The sequence below is a fragment of the Piliocolobus tephrosceles genome, chromosome 6, assembly GCF_002776525.5.
Source record: "Piliocolobus tephrosceles isolate RC106 chromosome 6, ASM277652v3, whole genome shotgun sequence".
Classification (NCBI taxonomy): domain Eukaryota; kingdom Metazoa; phylum Chordata; class Mammalia; order Primates; family Cercopithecidae; genus Piliocolobus; species Piliocolobus tephrosceles.
The window spans coordinates 17,905,524-17,929,125 of NC_045439.1; the positions used below are offsets into that span (position 1 = coordinate 17,905,524).

Below are 23,602 nucleotides of genomic sequence, written 5' to 3' on the forward strand. Positions count from 1 at the left end.
AAAGATCAAATTGAAACACTGAAAACAATTAAATTAGGAGGGTAAAGACTGAAGCTCTTCAAAGGTATTCAAGAGTCATTTTACTGTTTTGAGAATGGGGTCAGGATATTAACTTTTAGAATACTAAATTTGCATGGTAAAATTTCACTGGTAATCACTAAAAGAAGAGAAATGAGGCCAAGCGTGTTGGCTCACACCTGAATCCCAACACTTCGGGAGGCTGAAGTGGGCAGATCACGAGGTCAGGGGATCAAAAGGTCAGGAGATCAAGATCAACCTGGCCAACATGGTGAAACCTCATCTCTATTAAAAATACAAAAATTAGCTGGGCATGGTGGTGGGCGCTCGTAATCCCAGCTACTTGGGAGGCTGAGGCAGGAGAATCACTTGAACCAGGGAGTTGGAGATTGCAGTGAGCCAAGATAGTGCCACTGCACTCCAGCCTGGCGACAGAGCGAGACTCTGTCTCAAAAAAAAAAAAAAAAAAAAAAAAAGAACAGAAGAACAGAAATGGAAGGTTTAAATAGTAAACTAGTTTAAAATTGTAAAACCAGTGTTAGGGTTGTCAACAATAACAGTAATTAATGAATCTTAAAAAAGATGAGAAAAAATAGAAAAGCAGGCAAATACAAGTCAGAAATGATGACAGAAAGTAATCCAACCGTACCAGTAATTATAATAAATGTGACTGGTCTAAACTCTCCAATAAAAGGCAAACTCAGATTAGACTAGAAAACAAAATCTAGCTTCATGATATTTAAGATATAATATATAGTTGACCCTTAAACAATATGAGGGCTAAGGGAACCAACCCCCCCAACAGTTGAAAATCCACATACAACTTTTTTGACTTCCCAAACATTTAACTACTACTGTTGCCAACGTAGCTGCAATTATAGCTTCATAAATTTTTATCTTTTTCTTCTTCTTCTTCTTCTTCTTTTTTTTTTTTTTTTTTTTTACCATGGTCCAATGTTAAATTCATTTATTTTTGAACCGGTGAATAACTGCAGTCACAGTTGTAATATGTATCTTTGGTACATTGAGAATTAAACTTTTTCTTGTAATGTCATGACTTTTCCCTACTTCTTGGGAGCACGTCCAGCATCACTAGTAGCACTTCACTATGGGTCCCCTGGTGTTATTGAAGGTTTACAGTATTGCACTAAACATGATGAAAAATACGCAAGAACCGCAAGATCACCTTTTACGGCAATTCACAATTTACTAGAGAGCTGAACTGCTCGTGCCGAGATGGTTAGCATCACGCAGCATTTTAAGTGGACACTCAAAACACCTTAGCTCACCATAAAGCAACAGGAGGTAATGATAAAATTATTACAGTAGCACAGTATGCACTACAGTAAATCTTACGTAGCTATTACTGCATCTTTATGTTTGCTTACACTTCTCTCAACTACAAGTGGTATCATGTAAAGTCTGTGTTTGTGTGCATATATTTTGATAAATTAAACTTTTCATAATATATTTGTGTATGTTTTATGACAGTAAATGTTAAAATAGTCTAGTAGTTACACGCATTTTATGTGTTCATGACATACCTAAATTTTTCTTAATTTTGTCAATATTTCTAGGCTATACAGTTTATCTGCAAGTTTTTTCAAATTGCCACATATCTCAAAAAATATTTCCAATATATTTATTTTCAAAAATCCACATATAAGTGTATGAGTGGACACACAGAGTTCAAACTTGTGCAGTTCAAGGATCAACTGTATATTCCTAAAGCATGAGAGAGAAGACTGAAAACAAACGCAGGGAAACCAGATATATAAAGCAATTACAATTAAATGGCTTTACTAATATCAAGCAAAACTGACTTTAAGATAAAAACATCTTTTGCTGCAGAGGGTCATAAATCAAGATAAGGGATTCAATTTGCAGAGAAGATAAAACAAATTTAAATATGTATGTACCTACTATTAGTATATAACAGCCTAAAATAAAGCAAAAATATGTAAGTACAAGAGAAATTAAGATAAATCTGTCATCATATTGGTCAATTTCAACACCCTTTCTCAAGTGGAAAGTCAAGCAGCACAAAAACTCAGCAAGGTCAAGATTTGAATAATGTTAACAGTAGAGCTTTATCTACTGAATAAACGTAAAATTCCCAATCCAACAATTAGTCTACTTTCTTCCAAAATGCATGTGGAAGATGCATAAACTTGATTATGCACTAAGCAAGTGTTAACAAGTTTCAAAAACTATGTATTGTAAAAATTACATTATCTAGTCACAATGTAATTAAGTCAGGCGTATATAATAAAAAGGATTAAAAAACAAAAACACACACCACTTCCAAATACTGTATAGAAAACACACTTTCGGCCGGGCGCGGTGGCTCAAGCCTGTAATCCCAGCACTTTGGGAGGCCGAGACGGGCGGATCACGAGGTCAGGAGATCGAGACCATCCTGGCTAACACGGTGAAACCCCGTCTCTACTAAAAAATACAAAAAAATTAGCCGGGCATGGTGGCGGGTGCCTGTAGTCCCAGCTACTCGGGAGGCTGAGGCAGGAGAATGGCATGAACCTGGGAGGCGGAGCTTGCAGTGAGCCGAGATCCAGCCACTGCACTCCAGCCTGGGCGACAGAGCACGACTCCGTCTCAAAAAAAAAAAAAAAAAAAAAAAAGAAAACACACTTTCAAATAATGCATGGGCCAATGATGAAAATTATAATGGAAATTAAAGACACTCTGATAATGAAAACATGATGAATTAAAACCTGTCATACGTAGTAAACATGGCACATCAAGAAAAATTTACAGCTTAAGTGCCTACATTTGAGAAGAAGACAGGCTGAGGTAAATAATTTTTAAAATATGGAAGGATAAATTAAAAGAGAAGTCGGGCCAGGTGCAGTGGCTCACACCCGTAAACCAAGCACTTTGGGAGGCTGAGGCAAGAGGACTGCTTGAGCTCAGGGGTTCAAGACCAGCCTGGGCACAGAGTGAGACTCCATCTTTACAAAAAAACTTCAACATTAGCTGGGCATGGTGGCGTGTGCGCATGGTCCCTGAGGCAGGAGGAGCATTTGAGCCCAGGTGTTTGAGGTTGTAGTGAACTACAATTGTGCCACTGTACTCTAGCCTAGGCAACAATGAGACCTCGCCTCTTAAAAAAAAAAAAAAAAAAGCAGAGGTCAATGCAATAGAAAAAAAAAAAAAAAATCAATAAAGCCAGAATAATTGCTGTTAAGTCTTTGAGAAGACGGGCAAAATATACTTCAAGTCAGACTGATGGCAAGATAAAAAGGAAAAAGTATACATATTATGAGGTGGGTGCGCTAGTAAAAATAAAGACACCAGAGAAAAGAGAGAATGCTATCTGCTCAAACAAAAGAAGAAAAAAAAAGCTATCAATAACTTATGCCAATACATGTGCAAGTTTATATTTTAAAAACCTGCCCCAGATTTTACTATACAACAGTGAGTAACCACGTTAACAGATAACAGTTGCTTGCAGTATCACTTCACACTTGTGAATATATCTAGTAATACCAAAGTCCTCATCAGCAAAGGTACCTGACACCATTTCAATTATCCCTTTTTAAAACACAATATAGAAAACCACACAAACATATAGCTTAATGAATTTTTATAAGGCAAAACACCCTTCTGACTACCATTCAGGTCAAAAGAGAGAACGTCACCTGCCACCCCAGAAGCCTCTGTGTGCTCCATCTTTATCAGTCCTCTTCAAAAGCAACCACTATGTGCCTTTTATATTAACGCCTAGAGATTCTTTACAATTTCACACATACTGGGTATCTCTAGCCACTAGTTTAATCCTGCTCCTTTTATTTTCCTTTGATTTGCCTTTTAATCTCAAATTCTCGGGCTATACGACCCATAGTGTCCTAAAAATAGCAGACTATTTTTCCAGCTGCACACTCATGGTGAAGCTCAACCAACATACTCCTCTGGCCTCTGTAACTTCTTGCAAACTGACTGCTGGACTGGAAGCTTGATGACTTAGGTTTACATTTTTGGCAAGACTAAAGTTCTGTTCTTTTGTATCAAGAGGCACAAAACAACTGGTTTTCACTCTTAAAAGCAAAACTCTAATTCTACCATCTTGTTCTCTTATTAGCTGAAATCATTTTAAAAGAAAATGTTTCTCTCATCTACTGTATCAGAGGTTGGCAAATCTTTTAGGCTATTTTAGGCTATGTAAGCTATATGGTCCGTTGCAACTATTCAACTAAGGTTGTAGTATGAAAGTAGCCATGGAGAATACATATATGAATAGACATGGTTTAGTTCCAACAGATGCCAACTCCCGTCCTATGGGGTTACCCAGTGGTATCATTCTTATAGAAAAGACAGCATAAATGTTCAATTATTTACCCAGTTTTCAAGACAATGAATGAGTATCTACTATCTTCCAAAAGGTGACTAGTTAGGGCTTACTTTTTAAAAATGTCATTATGAAATTGTGGATTTAAATGGGCTTTAACCCACTGCGATTTTTACACCTACTGAATCTCAAATAATTCCATTTTTGGCCAAGGGAAATCTAAGTTGGCTCCTGCATCATTTGGACATGATCTACCATTCATTGACAGCTTCTTTGCTATCTGGGATGTTGAGCCATTCCAGGATCATGTTAACATTTCCTGCTCCAGACCTGGAAAAAGACATTTCTCAAGAAGCCGACTGATTGATTGATTGACTGATTGATTGATTGAGATGGAATCTCACTCTCTTGCCCAGGCTGGAGTACAGTGGCACAATCTCTGCTCACGTTGTGCAACCTCCACCTCCCAGGTCCAAGCGATTCTCCTGCCTCAGCCTCCTGAGTAGCTGGGATTACAGGCGCACACCATAACACCCAGCTAATTTTTTTGTATTTTTAGTAGAGATGGGGTTTCACCATGCTGGCCAAGCTGGTTTTCAACTCCTGACCTCAGGTGATCCGCCCACCTTGGCTTCCCAAAATGCTGGGATTACAAGCGTGAGCCACCGCACCCGGCCCAAGAAGCCTAGTTTTTTAAATAGGAAGTATTCCAAGACCACAATCTGGGAACTATGGATGATGCTAAGGGTTGACGAATGTTTCTATGCCCTTCCAGTAGACAGAACTAGAAAAAAATGTATTTATATATAAAATACAATGTGCATTCCAAAAAATTTCCAATGTAAATTCAGGACAACAGGCTTTTACTTGTCTGACGCTCATCCTCCATTAGATCCCCTAAGAAAAGTTCATGGGAATAGCAGTCTCTGAATTTCTGCATACAGATAACAGTTGGTGCCAGATCACTTCTAAAGGTCACTTTTGCTGGACATTAAATTCTTGGCTCACATTTTCTTTTCTGGAGTATCTTAAATATCTAGTCCATTTTCTTCCGGCACAAAAGTGATGCTGCTGAAAAGTCTGATGATAATCTATCTTTCTTTTTCTTCTAAGTCATGTGCCCCTTTTGCTTAAATGTCCAAATGATTTTTTTTCTTTTTAAAATTTCATTAATTATATAATACATCTTAGTGTTATGGTTCTGGGTAAATATTCTCAGGTATACTGTGCAATTTTTCAGACAACAATTTCAAATATGTTTTCACTTCAGGAAAGTTTTCTTGAAAGACAGTTAACGCTTGTTCTGTTCCTCTGAATATTGCTTCTTTGGAGATTCCTATTATAAATACACTGTATTTCTATTGCCTATATTCAATATTTGCCACTTTCTCATGAGCCCTTTCTTTTAGACTTTTAAAATGTTCTTGTCTTTATCTTCAATTTCTCTGAAGATGTTTTACTTATTTTTAAATTACTATTTTCTGTAGCCATAAGGTCTTGCTATGTTGCCCTGGTTGATCTTGAACTGGCCTCAAGTGATCCCCTGCCTTGGCCTCCCAAATTGCTGGGATTACATGCATGATGTTTTATCTTATTAAGACACACCAATTCTTGAGTTCTTTCTAATTTAGTCTTCATTTATTTTGAGACAGGGTTTCACTCTATCACCCAAACTGGATGGCAATGGCATGATCATGGCTCACTGCAACCTCAGCCTCCTGCGTTCCACCAATCCTCCCACTTCAGCCTCCCTGGAGGGCAATGGTATGATGGTGGCTCACTGCAACCTCAGCCTCCTGGGCTTCAGCAATCCTCCCACCTCAGCCTCCCAAGGAGAGAGGACTACAGGTGTATACCTCGCCCAGCTAATATTTTTATTTTTTGTAGAGACACAGTTTTGCTATGCTGCCCAGGCTAGTCTCAAGTGATCTTCCTGCCTCAGCCTGCCAAAGTGTTGGGATTACAGGCACGAGCCACTGCACCCAGCCTCAAAGTTTTTCTGTTTTATGTGTTTCTTGGTTTTGTCTTGTATTATTTAAATAATGTCTTCTAGCTCACTTTGAAATTGTATTTCTTTTTGGTATACCTTTCAGCATGCTTTCACTGAAACAGTGCTATTTTGTCTTTTATTCCCTTTTATCTTTTAATTTGGCACAGGACATTGATACTTTTCTGTTGTTCATTTTAGGGGAAAGTTTGCTTTGGATAGCTATTCTAACTTCAGAATCCACAACCTCCTTCTGCTGATTTTGTGATGTTAAAAAATATGGCACCTTGCTTTGAGATTTCCTATTGTTTTCCTCTATTTTTATCTGACATTCTTTCCTTTTCTCTACTGTCTGTTTCCCTGCTCCATTTGATTCCACTCCAAGACTCTCATGTAGAGTACTGTCTTTGAAAAAAACATTAGTGCAACACATTACAGACTCCATAGGGAGTAGACCACTGCAGCCCTTTTAGGTCAGCCTCATCTGTCACTGCACTGTGCAAAATCCCTCCTCAGTTTCAGCTACTCTTCTTAATTTGGCCCATTCACATTTTCCAACTGGTACCTATTTGCCATTTGGATGCCAAACAGGTCTTGTCCTCATGCCTATCATTTATCAGAACAGCACATAACGCTGTCACAGCAAACTATACAATACAGTAAAAAATTTTTAAAGAGGCATAATGAGGAGACAAATACAGAACTGACAATGCTGAAATCATAAGGTTTCATGAAACCTGGAACAATTTAAAGGACAGTTTTGGAGAAATGAAAAAATATATTCGAAGGTTCTTGAGAAGTATGTGAGAAGTAACATAATAAGCACATAGGTTTTTTTGGTGGGGTTTTAAAATTCTAATCTTTGTAGAAAAAGAAACAGAAGAAACATGAATCCTTCTTGATGACAGAAGAAACAAAAGGTTTGAAGAGTCGTGGAGAAGGGCTGTGCAGGCCCAGGGGTCAGATAACAGAGACACCAGAAGTTCAAACTAACAGTGTTAGTTCTGGGCAATGAGGCGGTGGCGGGAGACACTTTCACAAAGGAGTTAGAAGATGAGAGACACACTTTCAAAGTCAAAAGACTGTACAGGAATTGGGGGAGAAAGCTGAGAAAAAAGCAAAAAAAAAAAAAAAAAGAGCTGGAAGCAAATTGAAGTATGTTAGGCATGAGGGGATAAATTACGGTTGCTGGGACACATATGGGAAGTCAGAGACAGGATGCTTAAGAGAGGGGAGATTTAAAGATAACTAACATTCCAAGTTCAGGTAAATGGGTAGGATCAACAAAAAGAGGAAAAGAAAGAATGCAGAAATAAATATATCTTTAAGAAGGAGCTATCTAAAGACCTGCAAAATTCTGATAATAACTAAGGCTTAATGTTTTGAGAATATTAAAAATTTCCACAACAAAAAGACTTTCAAAAATTTCTAGAAAAGGCTGGGTGCAGTGGCACATACTTGTACACACTTCCAGCTACTAAGGATGCTGAGGGAGAAGGACTGCTTGAGCCCAGGAGTTTGAAGCCTGCCTGGGCAACCCAGCAAGACTCTACCTCTTTAAAAAAAAAAAAAAAGGGCCGGGCGCGGTGGCTCAAGCCTGTAATCCCAGCACTTTGGGAGGCCGAGACGGGCGGATCACGAGGTCAGGAGATCGAGACCATCCTGGCTAACATGGTGAAACCCTGTCTCTACTAAAAATACAAAAAACTAGCCGGGCGAGGTGGCGGGTGCCTGTAGTCCCAGCTACTCGGGAGGCTGAGGCAGGAGAATGGCGTAAACCCGGAAGGCGGAGCTTGCAGTGAGCTGAGATCCGGCCACTGCACTCCAGCCCAGGCGACAGAGCAACACTCCGTCTCAAAAAAAAAAAAAAAAAGTTTCTGGAAAGTGTATGAACATTCCTCATGGTATCCTTCTCATTCTATTTCTGGGCTTAATCATCACTTTTTTCATAGTGTAACATTTCATAAAAATCCACTGGAAAATATTCAATGCCTCATGAAAAAACTGTAGTAAAGAGTGAAACATCATTTAAGTTATTACCTTGATTTTTTTCTACAGATTCTCCTTTTGTTTCCTCTTCTTTAATTGGGGGACTTATTCTAGGGGTCCTACTTTGTCCCTGGACCACTTCTGCTAGCAATTCTTCTTGAGAAGTTCGAGTTCTGGGAGCAACTGGAAGGGTCTGTTTCTGTGGGACTTTCACATAAAAGCAAAAAAGACAGAAATACAAATGCAGTAATACATCAAAACTCGACAGTGACTATGTCATATTAAATATAAACACCTCCTTTGGTTTAGAATATACAAGGAGTTTGGGCTGGGTGCAGTGGCTCATGCCTGTAATCTCAGCACTTTGGGAGGCAAGGCGGGTGGATTACTTGAGGTCAGGAGTTTGAGACCAGCCTGGCCAACATGGTAAAAACCTCATTTCTACTAAAAATACAAACATTAGCCAGGCGTGGTGGCACACACCTGTAATCCCAACTACTCAGGAGGCTGATGGAGAAGAATTGCTTAAACCCAGAAGGCGGAGGTTGCAGTGAGCCAAGACTGCGCCACTGTGTACTCCAACCTGGGCAACAGAGTGAGACTCTGTCTCCAAAAAAAAGAGAAGAACATATATATGAGGAGTTCAATCCATAGATATCATTCATTTTTTCTTACATTACTGAGATAGATACCTGACCTATTTATCCAAACATATGTAAACAATGTCCATACAACCACATGCCATGAACACAATACAGTACATATGTATTCATTTTCAACAAAACACGGTTTAAGCTTAGCTTCATCATCTTATATCAGTTTCAAATTGTAATTTAGATAACCTAGGTAAAGAAAGAAATTTTCAAAGCCATGGAAATTCTCTAAACTTCTCATCATTCTAGACAATTAATATTGCTGACAGATCAGGAAATGAAATGTAGATATACCATTAGGTCAAGAGTGGGCATTTGCCTGATAATCCTTATTCTATATGCAAAAACCTGTTGAATTTAGTGTTCAGGGTTAAATTAGGGATGAGGAGAACCAAGAGGACAGGAAAGTATCAGGATCAAAAACTGATGGTGCCAGGCACGGCGGCTCACGCCTGTAATCCCAGCATTTTGGGAGGCCAAGTCAGGTGATCACCTGAGGTCAGGGGTACGAGACCAGCCTGGCCAACATGGAGGAACCCCATCTCTACTAAAAATACAAAAAAATTAGCCTGGCAAGTTGGTGGGCGCCTGTAGTCTCAGCTACTTGAGAGGCTGAGGCAGGAGGATCACTTGGACCCAGGAGGCAGAGGCTGCAGTGAGCCAAGATCACACCACTGCACTCCAGCCTGGGCAACGGAGCAAGACTCCGCCTCAAAAAAAGAAAACAAACAAAAAAACTGATGGCTACAGTTTACCTCACTTTAGGAATGGGGTCACAAAAAGAGAAGCAAGAGAGAGTGGACAAGCAGGGCAATGCTGTAAGTACATCCATTAAATCCACAGCAAAACTTACATCTTTTTAGAGTAGCTCATCACCATCAGCTTGTTAACACAAATTTACACATTGGCTACAACAGGTCGGCCAGAGTACAGAATTTGACAACACAAAATGACATCCATCAATTGTCTACATTTCAGAATCAGCTTCCCGTAAGACCAGCTTACAGCTGATTCATCTCCTGCTTTGAAAACATGTAATACTTTTACATTCTCTCATAAAATGATTTAGTACTTCCACTACAATTGGAGCAGGAACATCACAAGAGTCAGTTCTCTGCCTTATATTCTATTAATGAGTTCCACCAAAAGGGAAGAAACCAACCTTGTTTATAAACTACTGTTTCACAAATTATAACTTCAGCCGCCTATTATTATCCAATTGTACTCCCATTTATACATCACAAATTCATATCTAATGTTGAATCTAATGCTACTAACATGAAAGTCCCACTTCATCAAAATTCTCTTCAAAATGTTTACGTACTATATATTTCACAAACACTGAAAAGAGCATAGAAGGCATTATATGGTGCTTGAAAAACTATAGTCCATTAACAGTTTCCAAAGTTTCTCAAACCTGTCAATCTCCTTTTAAAGCCATTCTTCTATAGGGGAACCTCATCTTGGTCTTGACATCTGACAGGCACCTTTATTTTACCACAATTTAAGAAGCAATCGTTTTCAGCTTACTCAAGAATTACAGAAATGTCTTACCAAGTGTAAACATAATACATTTAAATTACCTGTAGAGTAGTTAGTTGTTTTTGTTACGGATTCTTGAGCTTCAGAGATAGCCTTCAAAATCAGATTCTTGTTAGCTTGTTTAGAAGGTGGAAGAGAAGGTCTAAAAGAGTTAAGAAAGGTATTTTTATTAAACTTTAAATTTCAGTTCTCCACAGGTCACCCATCTATTATGCCTTTACCACAACCTTCTCTAGGTTTCATAGACTAGCTGCAGTTTTTAGAAAACGTCAACTACACTGGAACCTCACTATCATTTTTTTCGAGACAGAGTTTTACTCTCTCACCCAGGCTGGTGTGTAGTGCCACTGCAGCCTTAAACTTCTAGGCTCAAGCAATCCTTCCACATCAGCCTATCCAGTCTAGGACTACAGGTGCCTGCCAAAATGACCAGGTAATTTATTTTATTTTTGTACAGACAAAGACTCACTGCATTGCTTAGGCTAGTCTCAAACTCCTGGTCTCAAGCAATCCTCCTGCCTCAGCCTTGCAAAGTGCTAGGTACAGGCATGAGCTGCCATGCCTAGGCCCCTTTTAGTTTTTTTAAATAATAAATTTGAATCTTGACGTTGCTCCCCCTCACTCCACCATCATATTAGTCAACATTCTCTGCAAATCCTCTCCAACGTTAAGCAATTTCTCTCATTAATGTGTTTCTCAAAACCCAGTGAAAAAGTCTTACGTGGTATTACATTAAATATGTATGCCAGGTGCGGTGGCTCACGCCTGTAATCCCAACACTTTGGGAGGCCAAGGAGGGCAGATCACCTGAGGTCAGGAGTTCGAGACCTGCCTGGTCCAACGTGGTGAAACACCATCTCTACTAAAAACACAAAAATTAGCTGGTCGTGGTGGTGCGCACCCATGATCCCAGCCATTCAGCAGGCTGAATCAGGAGAATCATTTGAACCTGGGAGGCAGAGGTTGCAGTGAGCCGAGATCGTGCCACTGCACTCCAGCCTGGTTGACAGAGCGAGGTTCCGTCTCAAAAAACAAACAAAAATTATTTTCGAGATTATTCTCTTCAAGAAATCAGAAGACTCCACCAAGGCAGTTAAAGCTGAATTTACAGCCACGTTCAAGGTACCTCCTTTCAGGTTTTGCTGGCACAGACACACTGCTGGAGACGCTTCCTGTTCGAGACCCATAATCATCATCTTCTTCCTCCTCTTCTCCATCATGATTGAACTTTTTCACTTTAACAACTGAACTTACCACAGGCAACTTTCTCTTCCGAAAGTTTTCATCCTGCAATCAGATAAAATTTATGCTTATCTAACTTCAGAAAATAACAAAAGTTCTACTACAAAATGTTTCCATTTTAAGAAAAAAATAGTACACAGTAATATGAGAAATTCAGAGTATTTCTTGGTTTTGTATAAAAATATAAATATGAGGACAGGCGTGGGGGCTCACATTTGTAATCCTAGTACTTTGGAAGGCCATCATGGGCGGATCACAAGGTTAGGATTTCGAGACCAACCTGGCCAATATGGTGAAACCCCGTCTCTACTAAAAACACAAAAATTAGCTGAGCATGATAACCTGCGCCTGTAATCCCAGCTACTCAGGAGGCTGAGGCAGAAGAATCACTTGAACCCCGGAGTGCAGGATGCAGTGAGCCAAGATCACGCCACTGCACTCCAGCCTGGCCGACAGAGTGAGACACCATATCAAAATAAACAAATAAATAAATAATATATATATAAACAATATCCCTACCAGTCAACCTTTAGCTAAAACAAAAATTAGAACTTTATTTTATTAACAGCTGCATACAGTGCTACTGAGGAAACTAATAAAACGGAGTTAATTGGTTGCTTACTAGCAATTACCATGAACAACCTAAAATTGATCTGAAACCCCCCCCCCCCCCCCGAAATTAATTTAAGATTAAAGCTATCTCAAATGCTGGAAATCCCAAAAAGGTATACAGATGTGATATAAAAGAACTCTAGGAGCAAGCCATGCAGAGGAAAATCTGGTATATCATGAGAAACAGCAGATAAAACAGTTTAAAAATAAACTTGGGGCTGGGCGCCATGGCTCATGTCTGTAATCCCAACACTTTGGGAGGCCCAGGCAGATGGATCACAAGGTCAGGATTTCAAGACCAGCCTGGCCAACATGGTGAAAACCCTTTCTATTAAAATTATAAAAAATTAGCCAGGCGTGGTGGCAAGTAATTCCAGCTACTTGGGAGGCTGAGGTAGGAGAGTCGCTTGAGCCCAGGAGGCGGTGGTTGCAGTGAGCTGAGATTGCGCCATCACACGCCAGCCTGGGCCACAAGAGCGAAACTCCTTCTCAAAAACTAAAATAAAATAAACTTGGAATATGTGTTTAGTTACTTCATATATTATTTAGTATCAAGAACTGCTAAATTTTAGCCTAATAAGCCAGAACTTAAAAGTACATACAAACCTCCATACTCATTTTCTCCGAGTTGTTTCTAAAGAACGGACTATACGTTTCTTCTAAGCTGTTAAGCACTTCTGGTTCACACAAACGTCCTGTTTCATATACCCAACTATTCTGCATATCAAGCTGCTTGGCAGCATGAATACTATTTTGCTGCTGCTGAAATTGCAATCTGTTTAAATGAACACCACTATCTGCATTTCTACTTGCAGGTGGTCGATAAATTTCAATAGAAGGGCGAGAAGAACCATATGTAAGTGTCACTGTAGGTTTTTTCTGAGATAAGGGATTCTCCTGCACAAAGTTGAGGTCTTCATCAATGAGATCATCTGGTTCTGGCTTAATATCAATCACATCTTCAGAGGGTGCTGGCTCCCTCAAAGGCTTCACTGTTGACATTAGTCGGGTTGCAGCTCCATCATCATAAGTCTGCCTATTTAAAACAACAACAAAATGTATTACAACCAAATTAGGGCAATTATCTCCAAATCTTTAAAGAATGCTTACTTGAAAAATTTCAAGGAAAAAACTGAGGATACTCCCTTCAGGTATTCCATTCAAAACTACTTTGAAATTGTACTTTCTTTAAACTTTGATTTACTAAATTTGTGATCAAAGATAATCATACTTAGATATTATCCATTATTCAAAAAACTGCTCATGATCACTTCACTGTTCCTAAAAATTGCTGAGAACAGCAAACTGAAAGATACAAAAACTAATAAAAATGTCACATACACAAAGCCATCTGCCCATAGCAGGTCTACACCGGACTCATACCTGACATTAGTGGTTTTTGACTCCTGTGAACTCGTAGAAACTCTGGAATCTCTTTTTTCAGGTCTCGTGCTAGGAATGGCAAGTGGTGGCACTGCAGCTTCATGCCTCCTCTCATCTCCCCGACTGAAACTGCTCTTGTTTGAAGGCACGTTACTATCAAAGATGTTGGTATCAGAAGACTTTAGACTAGAGGGTTCTGAAAAGAAAAATACAGTCCTTTTAATCTATTTTTTAAATTTTTATTTATTTATTTTTGAGATAGACACTCGCTCTGTCGCCAGGCTGGAGTGCAGTGGTGTGTTCTCGGCTCATTGCCACCTCCAAATCCCTGGTTCAAGCGATTCTCCTGCCTCAGCCTCCTGGGTAGCTGGAATTACAGGCACGCACCATGACGCCCGGCTAATTTTTGTATTTTTAGTAGAGACGGAGTTTCACCACGTTGGTTGGCCAGGATGGTCTCGATCTCCTGAGCTCATGATCCGCCCATCTTGGCCTCCCAAAATGCTGGGATTACAGGTGCAAGCCACCCTGCCCATCTATTTTTATTACTTTAAGTCTTTTCCTTCCTCATCACCAATTCAAAAGCAATACGTGTTTATTGCAGAAAAATTTAAAAATATAAATAAAAATCACCAATTATCTCAAAGGTGATTTTTGGGGGGAAGAGCATATATACACATTTTTGAAAACATGTATCTTATGTGTATATACTCTCATGTTATTCTTCCACAACATTATTTTCAATAGTTGAATATTATTCCACACATGGTAATATAACAATTTCGTTTATTATTACTGAACTTTTAAATTGTTTTCAATTATAAAATACTGACATATCCTTAAGGCTAAATCTCTGCACACATATGTAATTATTTCCTTCTGATAAAGTGCACTGCTCCCCCTCCTACACTTAAATATCTTTGAATTATATTAAATTAACTGGTCTTAAGTTCATAAAAATATGTGCTTTCTAAAAAAGTTCAAATGAACCACTGTAAATGACTATAAATGACTTTAGAAACAAATCATATGCCATAACAAGCAGAAATTTAAAAAAAAAGTTATGAATCTTACCAGTTGTAACAGAGCGAAGTTTATCTAATACACCATGAAGCCTGAGAAAAAAACAAAAAACAATAAAGCCTCCATTAAGATTTCAATTCAACCGTCACTCTAAATTTATGACATTATATTCCGAGATTTTTTTTTTAATTTTAAAAATATTTTTATTATTTTTAAATAGAGACGGGGTTTCACCATGTTGTCCAGGCTGGTCTTGAAGTCCTGGACTCAAGAGAACCACCTGCCTCGGCCTCCCAAAGTGTTGAGATTACAGGCATAAGCCACCGCACTCAGCCGAGATAAATACTGATAAGCTGTATTTAGTGAATAAATTGTATTAAAATTAACTTTCAAATTTCACATTTTTAAAAAAAGGATTTGTATAAATCCTACAAAAATCAATAAAAAATTATATTTTTTTCTTCACTGTTTTCAACATCTAGCCTCCGCAAAAATATGGGAAAGAATATCATCTGACCAGAGTCTTAGTCTACAAAGTATGTCACCGTTTTCTTGTTTTTTTTGAGACGGAGTCTCGCTCTGTCGCCCAGGCCGGAGTGCAGTGGCCGGATCTCAGCTCACTACAAGCTCCGCCGCCCGGGTTTACGCCATTCTCCTGCCTCAGCCTCTCGAGTAGCTGGGACTACAGGCGCCCGCCACCTCGCCCAGGTAGGTTTTTTTTTGTATTTTTCAGTAGAGACGGGGTTTCATCGCGTTAGCCAGGATGGTCTCGATCTCCTGACCTCGTGATCCGCCCGTCTCAGCCTCCCAAAGTGCTGGGATTACAGGCTTGAGCCACCGCGCCCGGCTATCACCCTGTTTTCTAAGTACTAAAGATTTACTGTAGCTTTCAGTAAAACAAGTATCATAAACATGTAATATTGCTTATTATTACAACCATTTAAGCAGCTTATATTAACTGCTTAAATTAGATGGCTTCTTGGACAACTTAATTCTGAGAGCTTAAAAAAAGTTATCTCAAAATATGCTATATCATTTCACTCTATTACTTTCAAAACTGATGCTGTAAGGCTGTAATCTTGCTTGTAACATAACCTGTTTTGGTAGTTATAAATGAGGTAATGTGCCTTACATCCCTTCCCAGTACCTCCCCAAAAACTCCAGAAATCTCATAATGTTTCAATGAGAACCCTAGTCACATGCTACTGTCCCCACGGACACAATTACTTCAAGCCTCCAAACAATCACAATAGTCTGTTTGGGGCTGGTGTTAACACTAACTTAAGAAAGCAAAGTGCCGGCCGGGCGTGGTGGCTCAAGCCTGTAATCCCAGCACTTTGGGAGGCCGAGACAGGCGGATCACAACGTCAGGAGATCAAGACCATCCTGGCTAACACAGTGAAACCCTGTCTCTACCAAAAAAATACAAAAAAACTAGCTGGGCGAGGTGGCGGGCGCCTGTAGTCCCAGCTACTTAGGAGGCTGAGGCAGGAGAATGGCGTAAACCCAGGAGGCAGAGCTTGCAGTGAGCTGAGATCCGGCCACTGCACTCCAGCCTGGGTGACAGAGCGAGACTCCGTCTCAACAAAAAACAAAACAAACAAATAAAAAAGCAAAGTGCCAAAGTGGGGACATCACCCTTTGCATCAGTACATGTTAAAGAACTGAATTTATGGCCAGATGAGAATGTTGAATTAATTTGGTTTTAAATTCACTTAGTAGTCTGTTTTAAAAATCTGTCTAAAGTATTCCATCAAGTTATTGGAGAAAAGGATCTACTCGGTCAATCTTCCATCTTAGATTGGCTGGACTTTAGAAAAAAAAATAGTACTCACAATAATGGTAACTTCCCCAGTCAAAAGCCCCACAATCTTTTTTTGCGGGGGACTGGGAGGGAATAACCTCTGGGGACAAATTGTAACAAATGGGTTGGGTCACCCACAGTGCGGCAGCAGTGTGTGTATCATAACAACTGATGGACCACCATACAACGTTCTTCAAATTTGTGCAATGTATATACCCAGAGAATTCTGTGCAGAATTTCAAGATTGATAAGCATACAGTTGCCTACTGGGGCAAAAACACCTTGAAGACAACCTTTGGTATAAAGGCAAGAACTTAACCAGGCTCATCTCCCCACTTAGTGTCTCCTCTTGCCATTCAAATTTAGCAGGCCACTTGCTTACTTAACTTTTGCTACATCATCACCTTTCACGGTAACTGGTAGTTCCTAGTCTGAGGGGCCTAATAAAGTATTTCTTATGGCTATTCTCAGCTACAGCATTATCCTGCAGCCCTCATCTTCACTTTACCTCAAACCTGGTACCAGGACCTAGCATCTTAAGTTGAATCTTACTCTTCTAGTCAGTATTCTCAACTAAAGGCATGTAACAGTAATTTATGTATAAAAGCAAAGTTGCCTATTTTAAAATTCCAAACTTAAAAAAACTTATAATCTCAAAATATGCTATAACATTACACTATAATTATTACTCAAAATGAAGGTGTGAGTTTAATAAAAAGCTAAAAAAGTTAGAAACAGAAAAGTGAGAAACAGAAAACCTTGTCCTATAAAAGGTAACTCATTGTAAAAGGCAATATAAGAAGCCAATCCAGTTCAAAAAAACATCTGTAACTGATTTTAGTGCGGGAAAAGGAACTATAAGATACAGAAGCTGGCCAGGTGGCGGTGGCTCACACCTATAACCCCAAGACTTCTGAAGGCCAAGGCGGGAGGACTGCTTGAGCCCAGGAGTTCAAGATTATCCAGGTCAACATATTAAGACCCTGCCTCAACAAAAAATTTACAAACTAGCCAGGCATGGGAGTGCAGGAGGGAGGGTACTGCAATGGGACGATCATTTGAGATCAGGAGATCGAGGCTGCAGGGAGCTGTGATTGTACTACTGTGCTCTAGCCTGGGTGACAGAGCAATACCTTGTCTCAAAAAAAAAGATATAGAACTTTACAAAAGAAACATAGTAAGTACAGCCAACATATACTAAAAATTCCTTAGGGAAATGAGCTAGGGACACCTGTAAGTACTTTACACATATTAGCCCATCTGATCCTCAAAATAATTTTATAAAGCAAGTGATTGTACTATTCCCATTTTATAGCTAGAAAAATCAAGGCAAGACACAGGGCCAGGATTCAACTTTGGCTGTCTGGCTTCAGAGGCTGATAATGTTTGGCTCTGTGTCCCCACCCAAATCTTATATTGAATTATAATCCCCACCTGTCAAGGGAGGGAGGTGACTGGATCATGGGGGTGGTTTCCCCCATGATGTTCTCATGACAGTGAGTTCTCATGAGACAGTGAGTTCCCAAGTTCTCAAGAGACAGTGAGTTTTCATGAGATCTGATGATTTTATGTAAGTCTCTGGAATTTCCTCTTTCACTCTTCTCTTTCCTGCCGACTTGTGAAGAAGGTGCTTGCTTCCCCTTCCACCATGATTGTAAGTTTCCTGGGGCCTCCCCAGCCATGTGGAACTTTGAGTCAATTAAATCTCTTTCTTTTAGAAATTACCCAGTCTTGGGTATTTCTTCATAGCAGAGTGAAAACGGACTAATACAGAGGCTGTGCCCTCATCACTCACAAACTGCCTCTCCAAAGTGAACTTAACTCAACTGTCAAGAACCTCTCTTTGGACAGAATATCAACTCAGGCTTGTGCCAAACTTTGGTCTGAGGCTCAAAAATTCAGAAACATACCATACGGTGAATCGAATTGTGTTGTTCCCTAGAAACAGGGACAGATCCTCTGTCATTTGGTCCTGACTTTTCTTGTTGGCCACCATCACCATAATGTAATCAGGAAGTTCTTCATCTATTTAAAAGGAAAGGTACATCAAAACTTTGTTTCCTCAAAACTTTCTTCTTAAAGTAGACGTGCTTGAAAATACAGATGTAGCTCTAAGCTTTAGAGTCTTAGAGTTCTAGTGGAATTACATTGGACAAGATGGCTTAGCTTTAATTTTTTTCTCTTCATTCCACAGGTATTTCAATTACTAAAAGGATGGAAATTAAGAATAACTGATACTTACAAAACTAGACATTCTGAATTATAGGGTCAAACTTGAGCATGCATTCACTTCCTTGAATCTTTTTAATAATGTTTACTAATTTCAAAGAAGCTTCCAGGAAATATATGAACATTTCCCAAGAAAACGAATTGAATTTTGTTTAGTTTTAATTTACATTGTTTCAAGACAACACTCATTTCTCAAGTGAACATATTTACCCTTGCTAAAGGCAGGTTTCAATTACTCAGGGTAACAAACTTGTAGCAGTATCAAATAAACAAATAGACCCAAAAGCTCCACATCATTTAAAAAATTTTTGGGAGGCCAAGATGGGCGGATCACGAGGTCAGGAGATCGAGACCATCCTGGCTAACCCGGTGAAACCCCGTCTCTACTAAAAAATACAAAAAACTAGCCGGGCGAGGTGGCAGGCACCTGTAGTCCCAGCTACTCCAGAGGCTGAGGCAGGAGAATGGCGTAAACCTGGGAGGCGGAGCTTGCAGTGAGCTGAGATCCGGTCACTGCACTCCAGCCGACAGAGCGAGACTCCGCCTCAAAAAAAAAAAAAAAAAAAAAACTCAATTTTAACATTACGTAATGTCAACTCAACGCACTGTTTTACCCTCACGGTGGTAATCCTACAGTGATTTTAAGGGTGAGGTCTAGGATTAAAAAAAAAAAAAAAAAAAGGCCGGGCACAGTGGCTCACGCCTGTAATCCCAGCACTTTGGGAGGCCAAGGCAGGCGGATCATGAGGGCTGGAGATCGAGACCATCATACCTAACACAGTGAAACCCCGTCTCTACTAAACATACAAAATATTAACCGGGTGTAGTGGTGGGGGCCTGTAGTCCCAGCTACTCAGGAGGCTGAGGCAGGAGAATGGTGTGAACCCGGGAGGTGGAGCTTGTAGTGAGCCGAGATAGCGCCACCGCACTCCAGCCCGAACCACAGAGTAAGACCCCGTTGCAAAAAAAAAAAAAAAAAAGAAAAAAAGAAAAAAAATTTACTGCAAAGACTGGCCTTGTTTCGCATTTTTATGTATCTTGTTCTATGTCCTTACGACTGAAGAAGGTGAAAAAATCTGGTCTCACAGATATGCATTGAAAAAGGAGTATTCTGATAGTTTTTTCAGATAAGGTGGATATTTTTCTGTGACACTACACCAAAACTAAACAAGTGGTAGCTTATTAAACGTTAAAGAAATATGGAATGTCAAATACATCAATGACCTTTTTGAACTGTTGCACAGAAATCCACTGACCCACCCTACAGTTTAAATAAATCTTTAATCCATGTATAGTTTTATAACATTATGCATTCGTTATTTAGAAAATACTGGTTCACTTAGCTATAAAAACCACTGGCATGTTGATATATTTCATTATGTAATATAAAATAATTATTTTTTAATATCACCATTGAGTTGGCCAGGCATGGTGGCTCACGCCTGTAATCCCAGAACTTTGGGAGGCTGAGGCGGGCGAATCATAAGGTCAGGAGTTTCAGACGAGCCTGGCCAACATGGTGAAACCCTGTCTCTACTAAAAATGCAAAACATTAGCTGAGTGTAGTGGTGGGTGCCTGTAATCCCAGCTACTGGGGAGGCTGAGGCAAAAGAATTGCTTGAACCTGGGAGGAAGAGGTTGCAGTGGCCAAGATCATGCCACTGCACTCCAGCCTGGGTAACGAGGGAAATTTCGTCTCAAAAAATAATAAGAATAAAATTTTTTTAAATCACCATTCACTTAATCAGAAATTTTTTAAGTACTGGGAAGCTGTCAAGTTCATGGAGGCAGGCTCAGATTTTCCAAAATTCTGATTTTCATTTGAAAGCTCACACGTGACTGGCAACAAAGACTATGGGTTCTTTGCTCACTTTAAAGTAAATATCCGCCAAATATCCTAGTGTATACGTAACCAGTTTGTCAGTACTTTAAAGTTAAAAATGACGTTCCCTGAAAGAGGTGGCTAGCTTAGTTTTCAACTCAAATGATTTTCCTTACCCATATTTCAGTATACAATAAAAATGTTTTATGAGCATTTCTATTTCCTCACACTGAATACTAAGAAGATAAAAAATATTTTGTAAACCCTGGACTTCACATCTTCATCAATGACATTTTAAGTGTAATTAGCTTAAAAAAAAAAAAAACAAAAACTATAAGGGGGGAGCGATTTGAATATGATTTCATTATGGTGTTACTATGTTGACCAGTTGATAAAATGGTTGATAAAACTTCATCAATCATTAGTTTTACACAATCCAAACATCAACGCAGTGAAAAATAGCACATACCATCTCAGTATTAATATGAAAACAGTTTTGACTTCAGAGACCCCTGGAGTCTCCCACACTTTGAGAACCACTGTCTTAAGTGGTAGCTGTTATTTTTATAGGAGGCACCAGCTTTGGGGGCAAACCATAAAACCTTGCTCAAGTAGGCAAAGCCTCGGTTTCCTTGTTTACACAGTCTAGGATACTGCCACTTACCTTCCAGTGTTCTCATAGGGATTATCCTGAGTTAATACACATACAACAGTTAAGCACAGTACCTGACCCAGAGTAAACACTCAAATTATAAAAGAATAAGGAGAAGGAAAACGCCGCCTTACTGTTTCAAAGAGAGAAAGAGGGAAAACATAAAGAGATCGGAAAATAAAATTCACTGAACCATTACAGAAGCAAATGCCAGAAAGCATCAAAAAGCATATCCAAAATCAGAGTTCCAAAAACAAATGTCAAGAGGAAAGTAACAAGAATAGTAAACTTTAAACAGGCATGGTGGCTCACACCAGTAATCCCCGCACTCCCAGCACCTAGGGAGGCTGAGGTCAGATAACTGCTTGAGACCAGGAGTCAAGGCCTGGGCAACGTAGTGAGACCCGTCCCCAGAATTTAAAATGAGAGAGAGAATAGGAAAAACATAAAATAAAATTCGCTCAAACATTATGTAAAATGTGACAGAGCCTTAATGGAGGAAACTAAATTTCAAAACACCATAACAGAAGGAGGTTTGGGAGAAAAAAAACAAGGTTGCAAAAAGATGATAAAGAAGTAACCAGGGAGTATAAGATTTGAAGACCGTAGACGGGAGTCTCTCCCAATGTCCAAAGTACGGTGAGAAATACGCATTCACTAAAATTCAATTAGCTGCAAACTCTAAATTCTATGAAACTTAACCCAAAATACACTTACCAACATAAGCTCCTAATTCTTGCAATTTCCCCTTAATGGCACTCTGAGAGAAAAAGAGCAAACGAGCATGTAAGAAAGGCGGCTCTAGGAAAACAAAATCGGATTCTGCAGCGCTGAGGCCACTTCGCTGGTGCGCGCACCTCCAGGTCCCCCGGGGGGGGCGGGGAGGAGCCTCGCCTGCACCACCATCCCCGCACCCCGCACTCCACTCCCGCTCCGGCCCCGCGGCGCCCACCTCCTGCAGTGGTGGCTCCCGCCAGGCCTGAGCCTGTCCTTCCGTTTCCCGGCGGCTACTTCAGCCGCAGCCCTGCTCTGAGGCCGCAAATGTCCCCAGGCCCGAGACGGCCTGGACGAGGAGCTGCAGCCCGCCAGGAGCGTCCAGCGGCGGCCAGGCCGCGGCGTCCACCCGGGCCCAAGGTCCCCGTTACTCCTGACAACCGCCCGCTTGCCGAGACCTGGTTTCCCACCCCCGCCCGGCACGGGCCTCACCCGGATCTTGCGGCTGATCTCGGTGCCGATCTCCATGGCTCCGCGGCGTGCGGGAACTCAGCACTACGCGGCGCTTGGCTTACCCTGAGGCTGCCGCGGACTCCTACCCCGCAGCCGAGCCACCACCGCCTCCTCCTCCGTTCCGCCCCCGGCCGCGCACACCGCGTATCCCCGCCCCGCCGGCACGGCGCGCCGGAGTGAGTGCGCATGCGCCCGTGTCCGCGCCTGCGCACACCTTCTACCCGCGAAACCTGTGTTCAGGCAGGGAAGGCTGCGGCGTGCGCGTGCGGGTGGCCTTGCTGCTCCGCCTCCCGGGCACCTCGGGGACACTTCCTTAATCTCTCTGCTGGCCCTCCGCTTATTCATTTTATTCTCTCTTGGATGGGAAGAATGAATTAGATGTGTACCAGAAAGATCTTGGGCTGTGATATGAGACGCGAGTTCAAATCCAGCCTTCACTTACTCTTGGTATGCTATCGGTCCAGGTATTTAAAATTTTCTTACGTGTAAAATGGAGTCTGCTTCTCAGAGGTTGCACTGCAATTACCCTTGAAGGGAAAATGGACTATCCGGAGCAACAGAGCCAATCCGTCAAGTCTCTGACTCTGCCCTACCTTGGCCCTTCTGGGTTTGGTTCTGCCTTCCTTCTCCCGGGCCCACCCGTGGCCTCTCCCCGGGACGAATCCCCATCCTCCTGCTTCTCTGAACACCCTTCGTGGGACAACACTTTTATTCTGAGGATTTAAGTTGTCAACTCTGTGCTGATAATGACCGAATTTTCCATCAGCCTTGAATTCTCACACAAACTCCACTCCCAAATTCTAATAAGTGACTACTCTTATGTTCTCCAAACTCAGCACTTAGACAGAAGTCGCCTTCATCTCCTCTTCCTCCACTCAATAGATTTCTACACTTGATTCCGCTATTTGAATCAATAGCTGAATTCTCCCTATCCCTGATCACAAAACCTGGAAAACAGAGGAGGCACAGAGAGGTCTCCTTTCTCCCTCATATCCACTAATTCCTAAGAGTAGTCTCTGTTGTCCATTGCTGCATAACAGATGACCACAAGTTTAGCAGCTTAAAACACAAACGTTTATCATCTCATGGTTTCCGTGGTTCAACCTCACTGGG

General features: G+C 40.7%; 1 protein-coding gene across 12 annotated transcripts in view; it reads right to left on the reverse strand.

Annotated features, from left to right (window-relative positions):
* ZC3H14 (zinc finger CCCH-type containing 14) overlaps window positions 1–22,669 on the reverse strand; it is a 49,094-nt gene extending 26,425 nt beyond the window's left edge. For 11 of the 12 annotated variants that reach the window (XM_023205405.2, XM_023205408.2, XM_023205404.2 and 8 more), the window contains exons 1-9: window positions 22,469–22,669; window positions 21,980–22,022; window positions 18,470–18,584; window positions 14,807–14,847; window positions 13,733–13,928; window positions 12,956–13,385; window positions 11,622–11,782; window positions 10,537–10,637; window positions 8,352–8,507 (exon numbers count right to left, since the gene is read on the reverse strand). In XM_023205405.2, coding sequence (XP_023061173.1) covers window positions 8,352–8,507; window positions 10,537–10,637; window positions 11,622–11,782; window positions 12,956–13,385; window positions 13,733–13,928; window positions 14,807–14,847; window positions 18,470–18,584; window positions 21,980–22,022; window positions 22,469–22,504 — 1,279 coding nt within the window. In that variant the 5' untranslated portion in view covers window positions 22,505–22,669. The remainder of the gene's footprint in view (window positions 1–8,351; window positions 8,508–10,536; window positions 10,638–11,621; window positions 11,783–12,955; window positions 13,386–13,732; window positions 13,929–14,806; window positions 14,848–18,469; window positions 18,585–21,979; window positions 22,023–22,468) is intronic. The other variant, XM_023205409.2, reaches the window with a different exon arrangement.
* Window positions 22,670–23,602: the final 933 nt, after the last annotated feature.